The sequence below is a fragment of the Triturus cristatus genome, chromosome 1_2 (assembly GCF_964204655.1).
Source record: "Triturus cristatus chromosome 1_2, aTriCri1.1, whole genome shotgun sequence".
Classification (NCBI taxonomy): Eukaryota; Metazoa; Chordata; class Amphibia; order Caudata; family Salamandridae; genus Triturus; species Triturus cristatus.
Genome location: NC_140580.1, coordinates 953,816,424 through 953,842,199, shown reverse-complemented (window position 1 = coordinate 953,842,199; position 25,776 = coordinate 953,816,424). Strand labels below are relative to the sequence as shown.

The window sequence follows — 25,776 nt, the reverse complement described above, 5'->3', positions numbered from 1 at the left end:
AGAGAGTTTCTGTGGGCCATGTACGCGAATTTTAGGTACTCATCTCGTGAGTTGAGCCATTCATGAAATTCTGGGAGGACATATTCAGTGCCATACCAGATTACCAAAATATCATCTATGTATCTCTTCCAGAAGAGTATATTAGATATGTATGGCTTGGTCTCTGTGGAGATACATCTCTCTTCAAATGTACTGACAAAGTCCTGCCAGACTGGAGGCAAAAGTGCATCCCATCGAAGTACAGTGGGTTTGGAGGTAAAGAGCCCCTTCGAATTAGAAAACGTTGTCTGTCAGAACTAGCCGGAAGCATTCCAAGATGAAGTGTCTGGGAGAATTATGGGTCCATTCTTGTTTGAAAAGGTAATCTTTATTTATTTGCAGGCTGGCTTCTTGAGAGAGACTCGTGTATAGGCTCTCCACAACTAGTCCGATCAGAATGTCAGTGTCTTGTTTGGATGTAACTCCTTTTAACTGGTTCAAAAGATCTCTGGTGTCTTTGAGATATGTTGGTGTTTGTTGGACTAACGGTCTTAGGCAGTAATCTACAAATTGTGATGATGGTTCTAGGATTGACCCAATACCTGAAACTATCAGACGGCCTGGTGGTGGTACTGTGTTTTTGTGCATTGGTTGCATGTAGGTACTCTGCTTCTTTTTTCGAAAACTAGTGGTTGGTCTCAGCTTCCTCCACCATAATATTTACGGTCTGTGTCAGTCTCAATGTGGGATTCAGTGTTAAAGCTCTGTACTATTTCTTGTCCGATAATACGTTAGTGCATTGTGTTGGGTAGTCTTCTGTCCTCAGTAAAACAGTTCCTTTGCCTTTGTCGGCGGGTTTAGTTACCAAGTCTGTGTTCTTCCTGAGTTCATCGGGTGTTAACTGTTCTCTTCTGGTCGTATTGAAAAAAGGTTTCTTGCTGGTATTTTTTATGTTCTCTACTTCTTTAAACATGGCTTTTTAGAACGTGAAAATTTCAACAGGGATAGACGAATTGGGTGGGCAGAATGTTGACTTCCTTTTGAGGTCTCTATCTCCTTCTAATGGTAGGCTTGGTTGATTAGTAAAAAACGCCTTCAGCTTTAGTTTTCTACAGAATTCTGCTGTCTTGCAGTGTAGTTTGAAATGGTCAAAGGAGGGGGGCTTTTACCCCACTATGAACTTTCTTCCTTTGTTGTCAAGTTATAGGTAAAGACTGCACCTATGACAACATAAAAACGTGAGCCATTGAGCTCACTCACAAAGAAGGTTAAGTGAATGTTCTCACCCCACCCCGTAACAAAGGTATTAATCACTAGTCACGCTTCACAATTGCGAACCACACAGACAGTCTCCCTCCTGGTGGAGGTTGGTGAATCACTTGGAGAACCGAACACTGAAATGATTATGACCCGATGATGACACTATCCACCTGACCACACGAGCAGAGCAAACATATACCGCACACTGTGTTAGTGTGGTTGAGGGTATCCGTTACAGCACATGGGAGACTGTGGTTCTTCGCCACTAGTGATTCATTCCCCTATGATTATTAGCTCATCAATACTGGAAGCTGAATGAATGTCTGCTTCTCTCTCCTTGTATTGATTTGGACTAACATGGCCATCCCTACTGGGAAAGGATGCGGTTTGCCACTTCTGGATGCAGATTCTTCTTAAGGTTGACCAGCTGAGTTTGTCCGCTCTGATGTGGGGAGAATCCGCCAGGTGCTAACCATCGCGGAAATATTGCGAAGGGAAAGCTTCTGCCATAACCAGAGCATCTCAAGGAAGAGCACACAAGACCCCATACGGATTTGCTTTTTGAAGTACCACATGGCAATCATGTTTTCAGTCAGGACCTAGATGTATCTGCGTTTGGTGAAAGGCAGGAACACTTAAGGCAATGCAACTCGCCAGAAGTTCCAGAAGATAGATGCAGTGCTGTTGTGAGGCATCCACAATTCTCCTCGTCCAGATGAAGTCCACAGCCCATGAAATGCATCTATCAGAACTGTGACTTCTGGTATGGGGAAAACAGTCTGCCACACATCTCAGTCATCCACCACTAATGGTTCAGGGTTGCCGGGTCCGAGATACAACTATGATGCGACAGACACCATTAGTGTTGTGCCCAGTGCAGCTGAAATTTCGAATGCAAAACCCACATGTGCCAACAAGCACGAGGCACCAGCAGGATGCATGAGGCCAGAACAGGCTAGCCAGAAAATTATTGGTGTCCCAGACTTTCCGCGGTGGAAAAGAAAAGGCCCTCTGCAAAGGTGTCTCGGATGAACTCTATGAAGGTGATCAGCAGCCAACTCTGAAGGGGGTCTGAGCTTAGGTTCATTGATGGAAAAGCCCAGACAAGCAGCACATAAACCATGGCTGTAGGTGGCCTGAGGCTAGCAATGGAGATGGTGCCTTTCAGTTGCTGAAAAACATATTCCAAATCTCCGAAATGAGCTGCGACGACTAGCAACCTCTTCATGAACACCTGTGTACTAAGTTAAAGCCGAATGGCAGAAGACTGGATTAATAATGCTATGTACCAGAGTGAACCTGTGGAACTGCACGATCGAACCATGGAAGTATATGTCCTGCAGGTCCATGGAAACCATCCTGTCTCTGGGATCCAAGGCCGGGTCAACATCAGCCTTTTAAACTTCACTTCTTCTGGAAGGCAAACCCCATCCAATTGAAAAAGAAACTCCCTCCCAGATGATAGCACAGCTTCAGAGAAATACTCTGGGTAGGCATTGGCTGAGACCATGAGCAAGGCCAGTGCGACTGTGGGGCGGAAATCCAACACCAACCAGGGCTGGCCCCAAATTCCCTCGGCATTGCAACCAAGCCTTCTAGACTGCAGTGGGAGAACTCTGCTGCCCGGTCCTCCTGGAGGTGAATGCCTTCGCGCTAGGGGCTACTGTTTAAATAAGGCTGAGTTTCTTCTTTTAGAGCCAGCGGTCTTTACAATAACACATGAGGTCTAAACAAATCCATCTTAGGTTACCATAGCAATTCAAGAACAAATTCTAATGGGACTCCACCAGTTAATCCACCAATCATGCCTACATTACTATAAGTATTTACATATAATGACTCTGCGTGAGCCTGGAGGTCAGGTTTCTCGTGGGGTGCCGGCAGGCCCCAACCACACGAATTTGATACTGGCAAAACTCTCTGAACCACTGCTGAGTGCAGCGCTGCTACCCAGATAGACCTAGACAGCAAGGAACTTTGCAAGGTTTCTCATGTTGCTCAAGAGACCACCCATTATGGAAAAAAGTGCAATAAATGCCACAGCCCGCACAGAGGTGCAATGAAGGGAATCATGACTTTGAAGGGGTCTCCTGGAGACTCCAATCTATCATCCCAGCCTACAGGCTCCACTGCAGAGAACCCAGATACGCTAGACCTCCTAGAGATTGGTTATCAGTGACAACAGAGCCTCACTAGGACTACAAATTGATACTGTTACCTTGGATCTGGGCTTGCTGCATCAAGACCAATGCAAACCACAAGCTAAAATCTATACCAATGAGGCAGCACTAGAGGAACTCAACCCGCTTGCTGCACAAAATACATACTAAATAGCTGAACAAACTGAGTTTGTTTCCTTGAAGAAAGGGGAGAAGACACAGAGGACCTGCCAGAAGGTAGAGGGACTGGATGCTACTACTTTCATAGAATCCTAGCACCAAAGCGACATATCCCAATCTCTGGAAGCACATCTGTCGATAGTCGACAGGCTTTTGAATTGCAAGACTGAAAATGTCTCCTACAAAAAGCCAGAGTAGGGTGCCCAATATCAATAGACTCCTTTCATGCAATTATTTTCCTAAACTGCACTCTTGTAGTTCAAAGGGAAAGAGCATTATTTATGAGTGTGAAGAAGAAACGCAGAAGACACATGCCTTAAGCATGCCTTGCTCTTCCTAGTCCGACTGCTGGTTCTAGCAAACGGGTAAATACATTTTCTACGAGGACCCAACATATGCATAGTCATGGCTAGACTGATATCAAAATTAAGCTAGGCCCGCACAGCAACAAGATCTGTTGGACTCTGCCCCACCTCAATAATGGCGTGGACAAGACCGCCAAGGGATATGAAGACATGCAACGAGTGCAATCGCTGCCACTAGACAGGCCTCTGAAGGGTGCAGGACTGCCATTTCGTTGGCAGCTGCTCTGAGGAACCTCCAATGTCTCTGTAGTGGAGACATAGGAACTAACATTTCTGACTCAGACCCTACAGTGACCATCCACCCCCTAGGGGACCCACCGGTAAACCCCCAGACAGCAGAGGATCCCCATTAAATAACACTCATTGTCTTCCTCTCATGCCCGTGGACACTGGGTATTCATCAAAGGAACTTTGTTATCGAAAAGATTCATGCATACACCAACCAAATACATTTGGACATTGCTACCATACAAGCCTAGGATCAACACTCCTATACAGTACGCAGACTGTGATCTCAGAGATATATTTCCTTTATGCTCGGACTCTCCCTCAATAGCTATATGCCTACTTAATAAGGAAATCCATATTATAAGTATATCTCAAAACCTCATAAAGCAGTGCTGTGCTTTGCTGTACTCTAGGGAGCCATGCATGGTTGGTTAGATCAGGTGTTCACCATAGACTCTCCTTGTGTTTTGTTCTAGCTACACTGACCAGCTTTCAATACTCTGATGTTTCATGGAAGAAATATAGTCAGTAAATGCAGGTGACTTTAAAGAGAGGGTGGCAAAAACTTTATTAGATCACATAATTATGTCTCTTAGGAAAGGGGTTTATAACAGGAGGGTACTAAAGAGTTTCTTGTCCAGACCGCAGGGTAATCCTTTCTGTGTGGTGGGTCTCAAAACACCATCTTAATAAAAATCAATGGGCAAAGAAAATGTCAGTCAGAATGCAACAATCACTATCCTTTAACATGCATAAATATGCAGATACAGAGTATAAATACAAAAAAACAAAATGTGGCAGTGGAGGTTGGCAGGTGTTTGTCAAGTTGAGGGAGGTAGGGGTGAGGTACTGGATGAGGGAGTGGGGGCTGAAGAATCAGAAATTCTAACTATTTTTTTTTCAATAGGGTCAATGGCATCTTGCTAGGCAACTGCATCCACAGCTCTATAAAGGCATGTGAAACCACATACCTAGCGGACTTGTGATTGGAAATTCATAATACATTACATAGATTTGTTGGATCAGGAACAATTTGATTGTGTAAAAGTAGTAGATGATGTTGTGTTTTTCACTTGAATAACAAAAAACAATACAATTATCATAAGTTTCAAATCCAGCATCAAAAAGAAAAGAAAGTCACACTAGTTTTACCACTGTGAATGTTAAAACTTACCACTGGAATGCTGTGAATTGCTGTTTGTTTCATCAAAGTTGTTTTGTGATTTCACTTCTACTTTTCTGCAGAAAGCACTCTCTGTAAAGTTAGGGACATGTAATAAGTACATAATTCCTCTCGGTTAAAATAGGACAATAGCAGTGTTTTTCCCAATACAGAAAAGGCCAGCATAGCTAAGCTGCATTCCCATCATTCACATCTCGAAGGACTTGCAAGAGCATTTCACAATCATCGACCCACACTGACAGTAAGACTTTGGAAATACGACTTCTGGTTGTGTTTCAGATTGCATCTTTTTACATGAATTCATATTTCGAATTGATGCCTTTTGGACTACAGGCCAATTAAACCAAACCCTTGTAATGCTTCAGCAAATAACACTACACATTTAAACATACTTTTAGTTAGATAAAGGAACACTCAATGATAGTTTTCTAATCTGGGTATTTATTACTCTGCTTGAGTTGCATGTGCCATTCAATTAACTAAAAGTGAATATGTGAAAATAGCAAGCACATTTAGTTTATAGTGCTATGTTTTGCCACTGTGATAATTCAGCTCGCATGAATTTATTCACAGTATTGAAACTAAACACTGAATGCTTTATTTTACATTAGTTATTTATTTCTAACAGTTTCTAGAAAGTTGACAACTACAGGTCTCATTTATCGTATAAATGGAACGGCATCAGGCCACTTTCTGTTAATTGTTTACCAAGAGTTTTTAACAATAAAATAAAGCTAAAAAAACAAGCACAGAAGAGGTAAGAGTACATGAGAATCTTCACGCCTGGGAAACTTCGGAACAGACAGCACCTAATCCTGTTGCTGGTCCAAACTGAAGGCTACTGTGATGGCAGGGACTTAACCTTCACTCGCTGACTTAGCAGTGCAGTTGTGAGACGAGAATAGCAGACCTTGCTATTTCTTTGAACATGTGCTCTATTCTTCGAACAGGTATTTTGGAGTGCACAATCTCTGAAACTCAAAATAGGTTTTATTCTCTGTTGTACTAGAATTAGAATGGCGTTTGTAAGTAGCAAAATTAGGGTAGGATTGCTATAATGTTTTAGCAGCAATCAGGATGGAGTAGTCCCTTTTATTAGCACTTTTAGTAAACGCTGCCATTTTGTTTGCATTCATTGGGGTTACAATTCATATTGTGCGCACTAGTATAGAATTTATATTTTAAGATAAATCTTTAAAATGTATCCCTTGTGGGGGCTAACTGTTATGGCCGATCGGACGTGATCCTGATCGTCCCAGACATACCTAAGGTGATTTCGACGCTTTCTGAAGCCGCTCAGCCTTGGGAGACAACGAGGACCACCTTGGAATCGCCGCGTTGCGCCTGCATCGGCGAGATCCTGAGATGTAAGATCTGGCGGTGATTGGCGGGCGCTCACAGAAACTGGCGCCTGACCTAGCAGCGGACCCCGGCAGACACGCAGCGTGAGCCCCTAGACCGCTTCCAGCCGCACCAAAGCTCTGAGCGGGAAGAAGACAGTATGTGAGGCGCTCCGGTGACAGCTCCGATGCCTAGCCGCGCATACAATTACCGAAGGCGGCAGCAGGGAAGGAACTGGCTGGAGGAATCCCCAATTATAAAACGGCAGATGCGGCAAGCCGCCGAGAGAATGTCCGTCGGCGGCTTTGAATCTTGAGTGGCGCTTGCTTTGGCTCCCTAGGCTTGGGCCACATACCCCCCCCACAAGCGCAACATCCATATGAGCCCTATGGCTGGCGGAGGACTCCGGGGGACTACACACTAGTTCATTTAGGATTGCCTGGAGGTGAGCCATCGGGGCATCCAGTCATTATCACGCATAAGGCAGATGCGAACGGAGGAGAACGCTGGCACACTGGTCAGACGAGCAACAGTGCTGGAGAAGCAACTCCCGGGCGGTCTGTTCAGAGGCGACCACTCCGATATGTTTGTTGCCGCCTGTCCCTACATGGCCGACGCGCTGCAACCTGCAATTTCCTAGGGGAGCCCCGGCAGCACTTCAAGGGGTTCTGGGCGGGTCCTTCTGCTTGTGCTCCATCGAAAGGGAGACCTTGGAGCTCTACTTAACAGGAAAGCTGGGCAATAATACCGTGGGGGCATAGAGGGCTGATCCAGTGGTACCAAGACTAGAGTTTGAATTGTCCCCTCCACGTGGCGAACAAGGTGGTCCTGCCTGCAAGCATAGTCGTGCGGCACTGAAACTGAAGCTCAGAAGAGGGGGTCCGAGGCTGACCAGAGAAGAGATCCCCTTATGCCACCCAAAAAGACCCCCAACAACAAGGTCTCCAACTACTTTGCTTCCACGGGCGCTGGAGTGGCAGGCGAAGAGGCGACCGCTTCACCGGGGACCATGGCGCAAACTAGAGAAGATCTCCTGTCCTCCCTTAGGGACTTCAAAAAAGAACTCCGGGCGGACAGCAAGGCTGACATGGATGCTTCCTTTGAATCATTCTGCACAGAAAAGAGAGAAAAAATTATATCCATACAGGCGGATGTGGACTCGGTGGGCACCAGGACGTTGGATCTTGAGGCGAAGCACCAGGAGCTGGCTGACCGTATCACGCCCTTGGAGGAATGCTACACGGACCTCAGTAACCAACTGTAAGCCACCATGCTTAAATGAGAAGACCTAGAAAATCGCTCTTGACGAGATAACATCCGAGTCAGAGGCCTGGAAGAGGACTGTGAGGGCCCAGATCTGGAGGTGCTCATGGTGGGCTTGTTCTCCTCGGTGCTAGGAGAAGCGGGCCCTGAGATCCGGCTGGAAAGAGTCCACAGAGTGGGTCCGAGGATGCCGGGAGAAAACCGCAGGACCGAGACGTGCTGGCGAAGTTTACCTCGTTCAAAATTAAGGAAATGGTCCTCCAAAGGGCGAGAGCCGCGGATAAGGTCACCTTCCAGAATGTTTCGTGTGCACTCTACCAGGATGTGGCTCAGGCCACGCTCTTATGACGCCAAAAGTTCCGTCCGATCACCGAGTTCTTGAGAGACAAGAAAATCAGTTACCGGTGGACATACCCCTTTGGTGTAACCTTCCAATGGGACAATAAGTCTCACCATCGCACGGCGCTCACAGAAGCTGCGGATCTCCTGGGTTTCGAGCTCTCCCCCCTCCAGCGACAAGTCCCCTGCGCAGGATGTGGACAACGTTCGGCGGCGACAGGGCGGAGGCCAGTGGCGCACTATGGGCCCAGGGGGCAAGAAAGCCACAGAGTAAAGCTACTGCAGCTGACCACTAGGCGGCCCTTCCTGAATCCTGGAGGATCTGATGGCCCCGAACTGATATGTTGACGCCTAGCGGCTGGATGGAACGAAGGACTTGCATCTATCTTGTCTAAAAGGTTCATGCTGAGCCTCCTCCCTTGGGGGCGGACAGAAGAATCTGTGGAGAGCTTTATGGAGCGGAGGACTTGCAAACGTTATCCCCATGAGTGGCCTAGGCGTCTGGGCCTCACGAGTCAATCCGGTCCCTATCTTTGGGGCCACTGGGGTGCATGATGCTGGATATGTGAGGACGTTGAGACTGTCCTATCTCAGCTGTGGTAAGGGGGTTCCGATTGGAGGGTGGTGGGTGCGGAGAACTTGCATCTTTTCTCCCTGTCACCTGCGGTGCCAATGGGACTCTTCAAGTTGACTGTTTTATTCTTTTTTTTTGCGGAGGTCTTCACCCACATGTTTACTGATAATTAGATATATATTGTTACACACCGTATGCCTTGATTTTTGCTTATAGAGGGGCTAGGGAATCGGAAACGGTAACGTTCCTCGAGTGTGTCTTCACTTAGGCAGCGAACCACGCCTGGGGGGGGGGGTTACAGACCAACCAGTTATTAATAGCGATCAAGGCTTTAACCTAGAATGCCCGGGCTTGAAGTCCCCTATAAAACACCATCGCTTTTGGAAATACCTTCTGGATCACAATGTCCAGGTGGCAGCTTTCCAAGAGACGCACCTCAAACGATCCGAGGAACATAGGTTGTGTCATAAAGCCTTTCCCCTTGTCTTTAGATCTTCCCATTCTGCAAAACATAACGGGGCTGTTTCACACGGGGGTCCCGTTCCAAGCACATGCCACCAAATCGAACAAAAATGTGAGGTACCTTATGGTTAAGGGAGATCTCAGGGGCCGCCTATGCACCTTTGCAGTCATCTATGCACCTAATTTGGGTCAGCAGGACTCTCTCCTTCCTTATGACTTTGAAGAATTTCGCAAAGGGGGATATCTTGATATTGGGGGACTTAAATCTTTTTTGGGATCAGGTGTTAGACTCGTCACATTCACAGAGAGCTCCGGGTGGGGTCTTTGGTAAGGCACTTTAATCACAGCTTCAGCTCATGCGGTTGGTGGATGTCTGGAGAGAGGCCAATCCCACGGTCCGTGATTATTCTTTCTTCTCCTACTCCCGCATTGACCACATTTTTATAAGCCAATCTCTGCTTCCCTCCGTGCTGCAAACACACTTCCACCCGATTTGCCTGTCTGACCATGCCCCTTTGGAGATGGCACTCAATTGTCCGAACCCGCCCCCAAAACACGCACACTGGTACTTCCCCAACTTCCTCTGCAGAGAAAGACTTCTCTGCGATGATCTCCGCAAAGCTATTAAGGACTTTTTTGCTCAGAACGACCCAGAGGCTACTTACCATGCAATCACCTGGGACGTTCTCAAAGCAGTAGTCAGGGGTAAATGCATCGAGTTGGCCACCACCTTGCAATGCAAGGAACGCCTCCAATTAGAACAGGACTTAGTAACCGCGGAACAGGCCCATAAGACCAGCCCATCGGTTCTGACCATGCGAAGAGTCACGGCTCTAAAGGGGAAACTCCAGGCCATCTATACCAACAGAGCAGAAAAAAACATCTTACGCCTTCAGACCACGGGATACGAGGGAGGGAACATGGTGGGGTCCCTACTAGCCCGTATGTTAATGTTAACAAGATTTCTAAAGCGCACTGTTACCCTGAGGTGTCCTGGCGCTATGCACTTTCTGCCCAAACAGCTGAGTAAAACACAAAGAGTTTATGAGAAAAGCCAAGTCTTTAGCCCCTTTCTGAAGGCAAGTAGTTCCGAGGAATTCCTAAGATGAAAGGGAAGGCCACAGGCTAAACAGGAAAGGAAATATATATCATACTTATTGTAGATAAGGACGGCATTTCCCATACAACGGAGGAGGGGCAGGCGCAGGCTCTTGAAAAATGTTACCGATCTCTTTACACCTCGGAAATCCCAGAATTGCGTATCCAATCGGATTATTTAGATTCCTTAGACCTCCCTCAAGTTGCCGCTAGTTCCAATGACGCCTTAGCACAACCCATTACCAGGGAGGAAGTGCAGTAGGCGACTGACTCACCTAAACTCCAGAAAGCGCCAGGGCCGCATGGTTTTTCAGCTCATTTCTACCGCACCTTTGCGCCGGAACTTGTCCCCTTTTTAACTCATCTTTTTAATGTCATTGCCTCTACACCACAAGTCACCCCCTCAATGGGGTGAGGCACTCGTGGCAGTGATTCCCAAGCCGGGCAAGAACCCCACAGTCTGCTCTTCTTACCGCCCGATAGTGCTCCTAAACATCGATGCCAAACTCTACTCCAAAATGTTGGCCTCCAGTCTCGAATCAATCCTTCCCGGTCTGATAGACCCAGACCAATCGGGATTTATTAAGGGTCGACAGACCCATGATAATTTGCGTCGCATTATCCACTTAATTGAAAAGGCCCAAAAGAAAAACATTCCAGCAGCGCTTCTCTCCCTAGACGCGGAGAAAACTTTCGATCGCGTGGAGTGGTCTTTTCTATTTCAAGTACTTCAGCGCTTTGGCTTCAACGATGCCTTTACAGGGATGATTCGAGCCAATTATCACTTTCCTTGCTCCTGGGTCAATGGAGTTGCTTCTCTTCCTTTCAACCAGGCCCACGGGACAAGGCAGGGTTGCCCACTATCCCCACTCCTTTTCGCTCTGAGCATAGAACCTCTGGCCCACAGGATTAGGGGGAATCCGGACATAAGAGGGATACGTTTTGGCACAGACGATCATAAGATCTCGCTTTTTGCCGATGACGTGCTTCTCCCAGTTTCAGCACCCCTGATCTCCCTGCCGGCTATTCAAGACGAGCTGGTGAGGTTCAAGCAGGTTGCAGGATTTAAGATTAATTTAACTAAGTCCTTACTGAATTTGACCCTCCCCAAAGAAGAGTGAGAAGGGTGACAGAGATGTTGCCTTTTTGCTCCCCCACGAAGGAAATCACCTACCTAGGAGTTAAGCTCACCCCTTGCATATGAGACCTTTATAAAGCTAACTCTCCCCCCCCCCCCCCCTTCGTCAGCTAAAATCTGATCTAGGCAAGTGGAGTGTGGCATAAATCACGTGGCTGGGTAGGATTAATGCCATCAAAATGAATGTTCTCCCCCGCTTGCTTTACCTCTTACAAGGATTGCCTATCCCGGTGGCGGACGGTCTCTTCAGAGAGCTCCGACACATGATTTCTAAATGTATCTGGCAAGGGAAGAGGGCGCGCTTGCCCTATGGCCTGCTCACGAGACCGCACAAAGAGGGGGGCCTGGCATTGCCGGACTTTCAGGCATACTAATCGGGCGGCCCAAATGCGAGTAATCACGGAATGATCATTGCGGGCCTCGGAGAAGCATTGGCTTCATACAGATAGACAGATAACGGGGCACACCATCTGGCATCTCTTATGGAAACTGAGGCAGGATAGACCACTCAATGACTAGATCAGCACACACACTTCTACCACTTTAAGGGTTTGGGATGACCTTACGACCTTCCCCTCCCCCTATACACCTATCCATGTTAATGCTGCGTGCCCCCCCGCACTTGAGGGACCTTTTGAGGCTTGGAGGGTGCCACATGATTTCTCATCCATTTGACAAAGGGAAACTCCTTACCTTCCAAGAATTCAAGACACAATTTGCACTGTCCGCCAAAGAATATCATTACTTGCAGCTGAAACATTGGGTTCAGCAACCCCCGATGAGGCTGGCCGCTACCAGGGCTCTGCTCCCCATTGAGAAATTTGCCCAGTCTGGGTCCACCTCCAAGGGATGTATTTCCTTCTTATGTGCTCTTATACAAACCCTGAGCCCTAAATCGACCCCGCGCTTTAAGCGCTTCTGGGATGCACTTTTGGATTCCCCCGTAGGAGACAAACAATGGGAACATGTCAGCAGGGATATAGTGAAATACAATCGTTCAATATTCCTACGGGAAGCGCATTATAAGCTTATATACGATTGGTATCTCTACCCACAGAAACGCCACAAGATTTTTCCTACCGCTTCAGACAAGTGCTGGTGGGGTTGTGGCATGCTAGGCGACTTCCGGCACATCTGGTGGGATTGTCCCTCTATTCAGCCTTTCTAGAAGGAAATCCTATCCCAAATCAAACTTATCCTGGGCTATCTGATTCCCAGCTCTCTGGAACACACGTTTGGGTGACGAGCTCCTTCCTTGAAACACCAAACACAGAGTTATAGATCTATCATGTGGCTCTGTCTGGGAGCAGCAGAAATGGCAGTGGCGGCTGCATGGAGAAAACAGACGCACCATCTCTTAACAATGGCATTTGAGGCTATGGAGGGCGCTGGAGCGCATGGCTGACATTGTTGACGACGCCAGAAAAGGCTTCGACTATATTTGGTCTCCATTGGTGACCTACCTTTCGGAGGGGCTCCCACTGACGGCCTGCGCCCCACGCCTTAGGGCCCTCAACTTATTCCATATCTAACCACTCCGCAGTTATTCGAGCACTATGCAGTGCAAAAGCCACCCAGGCGATGGTCACAGCATTCCCTTCCTCCTGACCACAGTCTTATGATTTGCACCATGACATCATAGTTTTGTTCATTTTTCTTTCTTTTTTTCTTAAGTATGTGTAAGTTTCCTTTTCAGGTTACTCTCTTATGAGGGTTGACGGACATTCACAAGAAATAGACTGTTTGCAACATGTAGTGATTTTGCTGAGCTTTAAAGCTTGTTTGCCACAGACCTAGTGAAGAAGATGTAACCGACATGTGAAATCTGTAACTCTGGGCTGCTTGCTTTTTCTTTCTGGTTTTTTAATTGACTGATGTTGCATATGTCATGCTTCTGTTTCACTCTTAGAGAAAATTCTAATAAAAAGAATTTGAAATAAAATGTATCCCTTGTGTACTAGTGTTACTGAGTGTGTTATTTCTTAATGAAAGACGATTGGGGGGGAGGGGGTCCACTAATTATCCCTGTAAAGTCTCATGGGATTCAGAGTTCCCTGAAACACATCTCACTCAAATATTTCTCAGCGGGGTGGTTGCAGTACAACTGAGTTTCTGAATCGTGTTGGCACATTGCGTGAGCACTTGGTGCAAATTAATATAGAACATTGGCTTCTTTGTTTCTAGAGAACTTATAACTTCTGCTAGCTTGCTCCTACAGACTTAAGTAATTTATAAGGAAATGTATTGTTCCTCATTCAGATAAGATTTTAAACAAACGTATGTGAATATTTTCAGAAACATATGTACAAAACAATTTTAAGCATCTCAAAACAAAAATCAGTCCATAAAAAATCCAAGTCAGAAAATGGTCTTAAAAAAGTTCCAATAAAAATGCATGCTACACATGCTACATCAGTGGTCAAAAATATGTTAAAAATTAGCAGCAATTAATTCATGAGACCCAACTTCAGATATCTACACATTCATGGTCTATTTACATAGTTTGTAGCCAATTATGAAAGCTCATTCCCTACATCACAAAGCAAGGATTCAAAGCAAGTTAGAATGTGATTTAAATACATTCATAATCTTACATTTTAGTCAAAGATCTCGCAACCCAAATTTCGACCCCATTGGATACTATTAATTAAAAGGGACCCACCAAAGCCTAAACCCAGTAATGGAGATACTGGGAATACAATCACATCCCTTCCATCACCATGACATATATACTGTTGTTTTCTCTTCCCCTTTTGTCTCCATTAGGTTTGATCCAGAGCACACGAATAATACATGTCTCAAACGCAATTTGTTTACTTCACCTCATTGTAGGTATGGTAGGAATATAGGGCGTCTTTCCCCGATTCCTATTCCTTTCTACTAGATTCACGGTCCTGATGAAGCGCAAAGGGATCCATTAGGGACCCACTGACAGCGCGAAACATGTCGACCACCCATCACTTTTATTAACCAAGAAACACTGATTCACGGGTTGAGAGAAGCGGGAATATATTTATTTTTTTCCCCTCTTCTGCATAAAGTGCATCTCCATCCCCGTCCATATTTTAGCTTAACCCAGAGGACCCATTAATAAACTTATCAGGGTACCAACGGGTTATTTTATCCTCACTCACACTCATCACTTGGCCCACACACCCACATGCACAAGTACGGCAACTCCTAAAAGATCTCCATCAGAGAGCCCTCCAGTAGGGCCCGTGAGGGACTGCAGCGCCACCCCCACGAGGAGCAGTGCCTAATGATGATGCTTTACACTCGCAAGGGTGTGTGAGGGCACAAGACACACAGGAGTACCACTCCCCACTCTTGCATACTCATTCCTAGTTTTGGAGACATACATTCTCACTCACAACCGATCTTGGCTGCTGAGCTCCCTCTCTCCCTTTTTTCTTAAGGAACTGGTACCATTTATAGTGTTTATCATTTGCCTTTAGGAGCATTGGTACAGGACCTATTTCTAACTGCTCCTTGTCCCTCCCTCTCCTGAATTGTGTTTATAATACTGTATTACTACCAGATAGTTTAACTTCAACATGAGCTGCATATGGTACTGGAAACTGTGTAATAATATCTCATTATTGAACAAGACAACATTTTTAATCTAAAACACATGTTCCCCTTCAATGGCAGAATGTTGGTTTTACTGGAATATCTGGGGGGAAAGGCTATTGCTCTCTCTTTGCAAACGTAATGATGAATCAATCGTTTGCTATCGAAGGTAGGTCCTGATAAGAAGTGGGCATTGAAGCCCAAGCCAAAGTTACTTTTGATAATTCCATTTGTGACGAACTGGGCAGTTAAAGTAACCCAATATTAAAGTCACCGAATTCTGGTTGTTCTCAAATTCCATTGCAGAACTGTTAGATTTAAATCATTCAGGATATAGAGATGTTTACCTGAAGGACCTTATCTGTTGTGTAAAGTGACCAATATGTAGTTTTCACCACCTTCATCTATGAATACTAAAGACGGGATGTTATGATTTCTGCAATTATTAATAGGGAAGGAACACATTGTGGAGGTATTTAACTAGATTATAAAACCATGAACAATTTACCCTTTTTCTCTTTAGATGCCATAATTTGGGCGGTAGAGAACCCCTGCCTAGTGAATCCACAAATGAAACAACTGAAGCACCCAAAGGTCAGATCAAGATCAGTTTTTCATGTGAATATCTGGCATTCCTAATCCGGCACAATTTAACACAACACATTCTGGTCAAAGACATTAACAATAGGGAGGGGTGCAGACCGCCCTTAGTATCATGGAATAGGGTCCAGGTGTTAGAGGAGGAGGCAAACAATGTAAATTCACCTAATAACAAAAACCCTTTATTTGTATTTATTTTACGTAGTTGGTATAGCGCATGACTCACTCCCAAAGGAGAAACTCAGCACTTGCCAAATCAAAGTGAATATTCAGAGCAGCCATGATTTTAGCAACTTCTTGAAGCTCTGGAAGTCGGGGCAGGTGCGGATATGGAGGGGCTGCTTATCTAATGATTGGGGGCAAGGTACGAAAAAGACCTGCCAACAAATCTGGTCAAGTGGATGTGTGGGGTCTGCAAAAGGGCTTTATTGGAGGACCCTAAGCGTTAGAGGGCTGATATTGACTGAATCTGGAGTAGAGGAGAACAGGAGAGGACATGTAGAAGGCCTTGTGCATCAGACAGCATAGCTTGAAGACACTGTGTTTCCTGATGGGCATCCAATGCAGTTTCTATAATAAGGTGGGCAGAAGGGATCAGTGCAGGAAGATTGCAGTTAAGCTGAGCAGCTGTATTCTGCACAACCTGCAGTTTGGCCAGCAGGTTGTCATTAGCAGATACCAATAGGGCAGTGCCAAAGTCAGGGTGACTAATTACAAGAGCATGGACAACGGTTTTCCTGGCAGTAGATGTAAGCCATGGGAATACTTTCTTTATTGACCTCAATGTAGCAACGCACATGCCACAAGTGGACATAAATTGATCCCTCATGGACAGTGTGTGTTCAATCTTTACTCCCAGAATCCTCACCAACTGCTTAGGGGAGGGGGCTGGGCCAAGATTGGGGGTCACCAGTCTGCTGACTATAGCTGACCAAAAAGCACAATCTCAGTTTTTCACTGTTAGCTGGAGGAGATTGTTGGACATCCAGCTGGCAATTTCAGAAATACAGTGTGCAAATTGAGTTTTCACTTTTTCAAGATCAGGACCAAATGTGATAAGGAGTTGAGTGTGGTCCGCATATGACACTATATCGACTCCACAAGCTCTCACAATCTGGGCCAAAGAAGCCACATAAACATTGAATAGAGTTGGTCTCAAACATGAGCCCTGAAACTCCAATATTGATGTGTGTGGTTAATGATTTAAAAGGGACGAGGCAAACGTATTGTGTGCAATTGTCAAGGAAGTCCCTAAGCCAGTGTAGCGCTTTGCTATGGATGCCTGCTTCATGTAGTCTGCGGATTAGAGGAGTGGGAGACCGTGTCAAACGCAGTGGAAAGATCCAGTAATAGAAACATGACTGGAGTTCCTGTGTCCAAACAAAGGCAGGTGCTGTCTGTGTCTGCTAGTAGGGCTGTCTCCGTGCTCTAAAACCTGACTGAGAAGAATCTGAGGTCTTGTGAATTTCAAAAAATGATATCAGTTTGTTAATAAAACTTTCTAAGATTTTTGCAAACAGGGGAGACAGTGAAACTGCTCTGTAATTGGATAAGACCTCATGACTTGATGGCTGTTTTTTTAAGAGAGAGGAAATACTTGCACACACTTCCATTTGATCGGAACTTCTGCAGAGTCTAGAGAAAGGTTAACTAATAGAAAGGCTAAATAATATTGTTATGGATGGTGCCAGATAGTGCGCAAGACTAGACACAACCCTGGGAGGGAAAGAATCATCGGGTGAGCCAGATTTTGCAAGGGCTAGTACCTTTAACACCTTTTCCGTGGAGCAACGATTGAAGTCATCTAAACTAACAGAAGCATTGAAGTGTGGATTATTCCAGTCGGCTTCCATCTATAAGCACGCAGGGCTAGGGGGGAAGCTCCTGTGGATTATGTTGATTTTTTTCTTTAAAAAAGTCTACTAAAGAGTCGCTGAGTTTTTGGAAGCCAGGATAATGGTCATAGAGACATGCAGTTTCAGAAAGGAATTTAGCGCTTTATATAATTTCTTAGAGGAGTTTCCGGCTTGCTCAATGCTGGAGGTCAGGTGCATCCTTCATGCTGCTTTAATCAAACTATTAGAGTTCTGAACATAACCCGGTATGCTATTTTGTCCGCGGGCAGTTTTGTGGGGGCCATCTGATTCTAGGCGTTTACATTAGGATTTTTCTTGCGGCAGAGTATCTATATACCAGGGAGTTTGGTTTCTAGGAGCAAAGGATGTCTATTTTTTGATAGGAGCTAGATACTCAAAGGTACCGATAAGCGAGTTGTTGTAGACAGCCAAGGCAGTATTCATGTCCAAGTGAGGAGACATAGTGGGGGCATTGTAATTTTCCGAGAAAGTGGTAGATAGAGAACGTAATCAAGTAATTATCGGACCAGGTGATGGGCAAAGGATTACAGATTGTTTCCACTAGGTTGGTAAAGATGAGCTTGAGTGTGTGCCCAGCTCTGTGTGTTGGGCCCATCACAATTTGTTTGAGCCCAATAGCCTCCATGTCAGTTAGTAGTTGTGTCATGCTGGGCTCATCACTGTCCTCGCCATGATAGTTAAGATCGCCCAGCAGTAGAAATGTATCAGTAGCCAGGATATGAGGTCCAATATAGTCAATTAGAGTCTGGGTAAAATCTTTCCAGGTGGCTGGTGGGTGATAAATCAGAGCGTCTCTGCAGACTTCAGTGCCAGAGATTGCGATTTTAAAAATACACATCTCAATCCATGCTGCAAGAAGGGTTTCAACTAGTTCGCGTTTTATAGAGTTGTGGAAGGAAATAGCCACACCCTCTCCGTTCGAGTATGGCAACGGGCATGCAAGTGAGAGCTGCGCTGCTGAGCCTGGTCTCGGTAAAAAAAGAAGAGCTTGGGGCGAAGGGTGGAGATAAGTGCCCCAGAATTTAAGGGCGTGGGGGGGCCCCATCCAGGAAATGTACCTTTGCTGTGAAACCCACCCACTCACACCTACAATGTGGGCGTCGCAGCCGCAAGCAAGGGATGGGCTCAGGCAAGGTGGGAGACAGCACAGAGGGACAGAAGACAGAGCGTAATAGCCGAAGAACAGCCGCTCAAACCTGTGCTCTTGAGATGCCTTAAGGCAGGGGCACAGGGAGCAGGCTAAGGATCGGCATGGGGTCAGCAGAGGGCGGACACGGCACTTGCAGGCCGGGCCAGGCATGAGGCCCGCCCATAATACTCAGCAGCAAGGTGTAGCCTAGGGGCTGCAAAAGAAACGGTAGACCTGCTGAGAAGGGGCATTGGTTCAGTGCGCTGTCAAAAAAGGGCTGTGCTGAGAAGGATAAGGATTGGAAAGGAACTCCAAATGAGGCATGAACAACTGGTTTGAAATAAATATTGCATGTTTTGTATGACAATATGTTAAATATGTTTATAAATGCTGCAGACTTTTTGCACCATCACAAATTGTATCATCTGTGAGCACGGAGAAAATGGGGGTGCATACATGGGCCGGGGAGCTCAAGGGACTTGCCCACCTGGGAGGGGTTAGATTCATGGCTATGCTTACAAGAGACTGAGGGCAGGGAAAGGATAGGAAAAGGTGCAGGGGTCCTGGCGTCTTGTGTCATCCAGGCCCAGACGGGCTTGCCTTCAGCACGCCTGCTGGGCGTCTGTGCCCTGCAGCTGCTTAAGTGCAGCACCCTGCTGAAGCACAGGAATCTAGATCGCTGACCTGCCCAAGATGGCAGCGGTCAAGTGGCCAACAGGAAGTAGAGAAAGATCAGGGAAGCTCTCTCCACAACTAGTGACAAAGCCAAAGCGAATCGGAGATCAGAGGGAGCGAAGTGAGAGCAGCACAAGTAGGTGTATTACAGTTAAAACAGCTGACATTTTAAAAAGATTAGAGCGAGGGGGGTGTGGCTTGGGCACCGATGGCAATGGCTGTGCATTGGTGCAGCGTCGTCGATCCCCAGTCTTTGCTAGCCATTAATCCACCACAATTATCCGTATGCAGTCCTAAAAAAAACATCTGAGGACTGATGATATCCAGCAGCGAGCAGCCAGTACAATTCTGAAGATCGAGGGCAACACTAAACAGAGCACCGAATTGCAGCCTAACGCAGCCTATGAGCCCCGAACTCATGTGATTAATAGGCTGTGAGAGACTTCCGGCGACGGACCGCTCTATTGTCTGTGGGGCCCAAAAATATCTGTATCGACAGATGCATCCCATTCAGGAGCCTCGGTAATCACCCGCCGCACCCGCCCTGGTCTGACGCTTGAACGTGTCGCGTAAGGGCCGAGGGACCAGAGGAGGCCGGCAGCCGCAGGAAGACAGCAGTAATGGATGGCCGGGAAGCGGGGCCCGCATTGCCTCCCGGTGCTACGGTGAGATCGCATATTTAAGAGACGGATGGTGTGTGAGTTCAGGGTTCGAGGGGAGGCCTGAGCTGCGTGTAAGTGCACAGTGACTTTATTAAATATCCCTGAGTGGAGGAGAGTCTGACACCCCTCCAGAGGTTGGGGAATAGAAGGGCCCAAAAGTCATCTCAAGCGTGAAGGCTCACTCGTAAAGTTACAAATATACTGGGTGTGCAGGGGATCATACAGACCGTGCATTGACACAAGGCCTCACCCTGGATTTGAATACTGGGGCATGGCAAAAACACCACAGGAGGTGGGAAAGAGTTGGACACCGATGCTCAGACAGTTAGCCGGAGCGGTGGTGATACACAAGGCCCCTGCGCATAACAATGGTGCAACGAGAGTCCCCTGGGAGAACCCCAACAGGCTGCTGGGTACAAACACCCCAGGAACAGGCAGTGGGTGGGAACCACGCAGACTCCCAATTGAAGTTGCGATGCCGGCGACAATGTCCAGCACCATGGGACAAAGAAATACGCTCCAGACTAAGCTGGATAAATTCGCCACCCAGAAGCCCGCCAAATCAGACACAGCACAGTACTGCGCCACTACTGTCACGATGGGCTCGGATAAGGACGATCCTACGCTGAAGGATATTATGGACGCCATAGCGGGGTTCCGCACATCACTGGAGCACAGAAAGGACTCCATAACGATTGAAATGACACTAATGAGAGTTGATCTTCAAAAGACGAGCGAGAAAGTAAAAGCTATGGAAACTACCACCACAGAACTCACTGATGCAACCAAACAACTGCGTCAGGAGAATAAAGAGCTCCAAATGGCCAGCAAAATGGCGGAAACCTAACTGGATGACTACGAGGGAATGTGGAGATGAAACAACGTCAGAATAATAGGAGTTCCTGAAAAAGTGAAGGGTCAGGCCGTAGATCTTTTCGTCGAAGACCTGATCCTCAACCACCTGCGCCCCAAAAACCTATCCACATTTTTTACGGTGAAGAGAGCACAAAGGATCCTGGGGGGCATGCCGCGACCAGGAGTGCCTCCGCACCCACTATTGGCAAGACTTTTAAACTTCTGAGATCGAGATAACATGGTACAAACGGCTCGCTCGAATCCTCCTGTCAAGTACCAAAATTGTGAACTGTCCTTTTTCCAGATTTCACGATGGCGGTGCAAAAACAAAGACGAACTTTCATGAAAATCAAGAAGCAACTCAGAGACAAAGGTATCCATTACTTTATATTATTCCCGGCAAAGCTTCGGGTCAGGGCGGAACGAAAGGCCTGGTTTTTCAACACCCCAGAATCAGAGTTGGAATGGCTCGATGGTTGGCCACCAGCAAAAGAACACAATGCCCAGTGTGGAAAGGACTAATCTCTGCCAAAGTATGCTTCCTCAGGTGTTAAACCAGCAGGACTTGCCGATCATGATGGAACCAGGGGGCAGTGTTGGTGACCGGTGGCTGATATGGTACCGGGCAGTCGCTGAATTAAGACGAACAAAAATTATAAGTGACTTTGTTAATGATACCCGCTTTTGATGAAACGGCTGATGATCTGTAATAGATTCATAGCTGGCGAACACTGGGGTGGAGGGACCCGCCCCCCCCCCCCCCCCCCAACTTTCACATCAGTTTCATGTTAGATGTTAGGGCGTCAGGCACTCTGCACAGTTGGGAATATGGGCAGTTTCAAGCAGGGTGTGGGGGGGTATTGGGGGTTTTAGAGTTACATTTTGTATGTTAAATGACGGTACAATGCATCAATTCATTGGGGTTGGGAGGGACACACTAGGCAGGTGGATATTTTGCTACCCTCTGTGGCATCAGGTAAGATTTATGGTTGGCATCATCCATCCTCGAATGGGGCAAAACATCTTGCAGTAGTCAGACTCAAGAGGTATGCAGATGGGGTCATCAAGAGATAAAAGTTTCAAGCTCCTATCATGGAATGTAAATGGATTGGGAGATAAGTTGAAAAGGGGAGTAGTATTGCAATTTATTAAACGGCATTCCCCCAAGATAGTTCTACTCCAGGAGACGCACCTAGTTGGTAACACATGTAAAGCATTGATTAGATGGGGCTACCGTATGGTGGCACACTCAGGGTTAACTACTGGGTCCAGAGGGGTGGGCATAATGACACATCGATCCTTTCCAATGACAATTGAGCATACCTGAACCAATACTCTGGGGAGATATGTAGCGGTGTCGGGAAAATGCGAAGCTGTGTCACTTACTATTGTATCTGTTTATATTCCCCCTGGATTACAGACACTTGCGGTTAGGGACCTGGGAAAAACCATGTTGAAATTCCCCGAAGGGAGACTACTGCTTGGTGGGGACTTTATTTCAGTGGTGTCCTGTTGGTTGGACCGCTATCCCCCTCGAGACTTGGGACTACCCCTAAATTTTTAGAGGTGATAGGATTGGTGGACCCATGGAGGATCTGACACCCCACAGAGACAGTACACATTCCACTCTGGAGCGGTCTCTCAAGAATCGACTATATTCTGACATCGGCCGATCAGGTAGGATGTGTAACAGAAGTGAAACACCTGGCAGGAGGCATATCTGATCATTCTCCAGTTTTGGCACAGGTGGGGACAGTTGGGAGAATTGCACCAATCAATCCCTGGCACTTACGTAACCCCGCCATTAGGCAGAGCATCACACAAGCAATAGGATCATTACTTCCAGGATAATGAGTGGTCGGTGGGGTCAGCATTAATGCAGTGGGAGGCCTTTAAGATGTTCATCAGAGGACAGGCAATTTCTCAGATAACCTGGACTAAGAAAGAGAGAAATGCAGAGATGGACACGTTAGAAGAAGAGATTTTGCTGTTGGAGGGGGAACTGTCGAGTTCAGGGTGCCAGGACGCAGTGCATTAACTTAAACTACAAAAAGAGATGAATACAGAAGTCTGGCAACAGACTTGGCAAAACCACTAAGTAGAGACAAGCTCGGGAGAATATATGAACTAGGAGACAAAGCAGGCAAATTGTTGGCTTGGCCTGATAAAAGGGACCAGGCAAATCGCTTGGTTACTGAGTTAGCAGCTGATACAGGGGAGCCGATAACTGACATACAATCAATAGCCGATGAATTCGCCCATTATTAAGAGCGGATATATGACTCGCACACTGTTCTTCCTGGGGAGGAGTTGAGGGCTCTGTTGTCGGAAATGGCGCTCCCGACTTTGTCAGAGGAGTATAATACCTTACTCAACAATGAACTCACAGCAGACGAGTTAGCACAAGCCATCAGGAGTCTTCAGTCTGGAAAGGCCATGGGCCCAAATGGCCTTCCAATAGAGCTCTACAAATTGAAACCTGATAAAATCGGCCTGTATTTAAAAGCCATGCTTGAGGAGAGCCGGGAGGTGGGTCGTCTTCCTCAAGATCAGAGACTTGCCACGCTGGTGGTTATACACAAAGAGAATATGCTCCGGAATCAGTGCTCCTCTTACAGGCGATTTCCCTATTAAACCCGGAAGCCAAAATATTGACCAAATTGGTGGCCTCGCGATAGGTCAAGGTTATCTCCAAATTGATCCACCCGGACCAATCGGGCTTTATGCCATCCAGAAATACATTGCTAAATCTTCGTCAGCTTCACGGAGTGATGGGCCGAGTGGATACGTTGAGAGAGGATGCGGTGGTGGTGTCCTTAGATGCCACCATGGCATTTGATATAATTAAGTGGCCCTTCATTTTTGCTGTACTGGAAAAGCTAGGGTTTGGGCCCAGTTTCATAGGTTGGGTTAAGCCGCTATACACGGAACCGTTGGCCCAAGCAGTAGAAAATAACAAGAAGTCAGAAATCTTTGCCCTTAGAAGCGGTACAAGACAGGTATGTTCTCTGTCCCGGTTGATTTTTGCACTGACACAGGAACCTTTGGCGGCGTGGATCAGAAGGGACCCCATTATTAGTGGTTTGAAATGGGCAGAGGATTGGGAAGACCGTATCTTCTTCTACACCGATGATTTATTGCTATACCTGGCCTCACCTCGGTCCACAAGGTTCTAAATATATTCACTAATTTTGGAAAATACTCAGAATATACCATAAACTGGTCCAAGTCGCTGATTTTTGTGCTCAGGGGGAAGTTCCCGGTTTTACCCAGAGACTGCAGAGTAACAGAAGCCATAGGTGGCTTTAAATACCTTGGAATTTACATTACCAAGGATCAGTTTTACGATAACAATCTTCAGCTAGGGGGGAGGAGCCAAGATGGCGACCGGGACGGCAGCGTAGACTCCCGGCTCCGTGAACCTCCGCATCCCGCACGGATATCCTGCACGAGATCCTTAACCTGTGCTACGCGGTCGTGTTTCTGAAGGAGAGTGGCACCCGACTGCGTGACTCCGAGGTTTCTGGCTGCGGTATCGTCGGAGAAACGAGCATTTGAACTTTGCGGCCTGTGCTGCCCTGGAGCCGGGACCTCAAGTGGACGCCGTGGCCGGGTGGCAGTTCAACAACAGCGGCCTGTTGTGACTGGGCGGAGGCGGTCCACCGGAGCGGTGCCAAACTCGGCCTACATTTCGTCGTGGTCGTTTCTACTGTCAAGTGTAGCGGTCCGAGTGCATGCCCGTGGGGGCAATTCTCAGATCCTCCGGTGGCTGCCCCTGCCTTTGATGGTGAGCTGCCCGGCTGCCGCCCGTATCCTGCCCTGATCATTGCGGGCCGCCCCCGGCTTTTTACGGGAGCGGGTCCGTAGTGGGGACGACTGTTGCCCGTGACCACGCAACGGATAACTTTTCGCCTGCCCCCGGAACCCGGTCACCAGCGACGTGGCCATCGAGACGCTTGTCCCAGGGTCCCGGCCCCGGTGAGGGTCGGGCATACTTGGCGGCCATCTTGTTGCGATGAAGCCTACCATCCTGTCCGCTGGGTCGCAGCGGGCTTGTGAGAGTGCGACTTTTGGGAGTGTGGCGGCGCGATCGCAGAGAGCTGTGCTGGGGTACGGCGACCTCCTCGAGGCCCTTGGTGCTCTTCACTCCTCCTTGATTCATGGTGTCCGGGTCTTGGGGAGTAAGCTCGACGGTGTGGCGTCGGCGTTGGGGCAATGGCGGCCCGCCTGTCCGCACGTACATAGGGACTACCCACACTGCGCACAGGAGGACACTTTGGCGGCCACCCCTGAGGTTAGTGCACGGCTGGACACTCAGGCCAGTATGCTACAGTGTGTTCGTCCAGCTGAGGGCCTGATCTGTCCCGGAGGCATTGGACCTGAGTGGGATGTGGTAGCCTCGTCCCGTACGTGCCCTCCTGCGACCCAGGGACAACTCCAGCAACTATTGTCTGCTTTGGCTGCTTCTGCCTTCCTGGACCTTGAGTGCAGTGCATATCCTGGGGCAGCACTGGGAAGCCTGTTTCTCCACGCTGCGGACTGTGTTGATGCTCAGAGACTTCCACCCCATCTGTGTGCGTCGCTTCTCGGACGTTTTTGGACAATCCTCTACCTTGTAACGTCGGATATGGTGCTGGGTCGAGGGGTAGGCATGGGCAGAATTCCAAAGAGTGGTCAGGGATAAGGCTGATCCTTCAGGGGTGGTCATCTAGTGGACGGGCGGGCTCAGGGGTTGCGTGCTCTCCTGGCATAGCTAACAGCATAATAGGTGCATAGTGCTCCCCATCTTTCTTTGAGAAGATCGCTTTTGTGCTGTTTATTGTTCACTTTGGGGGAAAC

General features: G+C 47.4%; 1 protein-coding gene across 14 annotated transcripts in view; it reads right to left on the bottom strand.

The window, feature by feature from the left end:
• Nucleotides 1–25,776, bottom strand: part of ZNF618 (zinc finger protein 618) — a 1,018,163-nt gene that overhangs the window by 252,858 nt on the left and 739,529 nt on the right. For all 14 annotated transcript variants that reach the window (XM_085610043.1, XM_085610045.1, XM_085609994.1 and 11 more), the window contains one exon: nt 5,346–5,426. In XM_085610043.1, the coding sequence (XP_085466169.1) occupies nt 5,346–5,426 (81 nt within the window). The remainder of the gene's footprint in view (nt 1–5,345; nt 5,427–25,776) is intronic.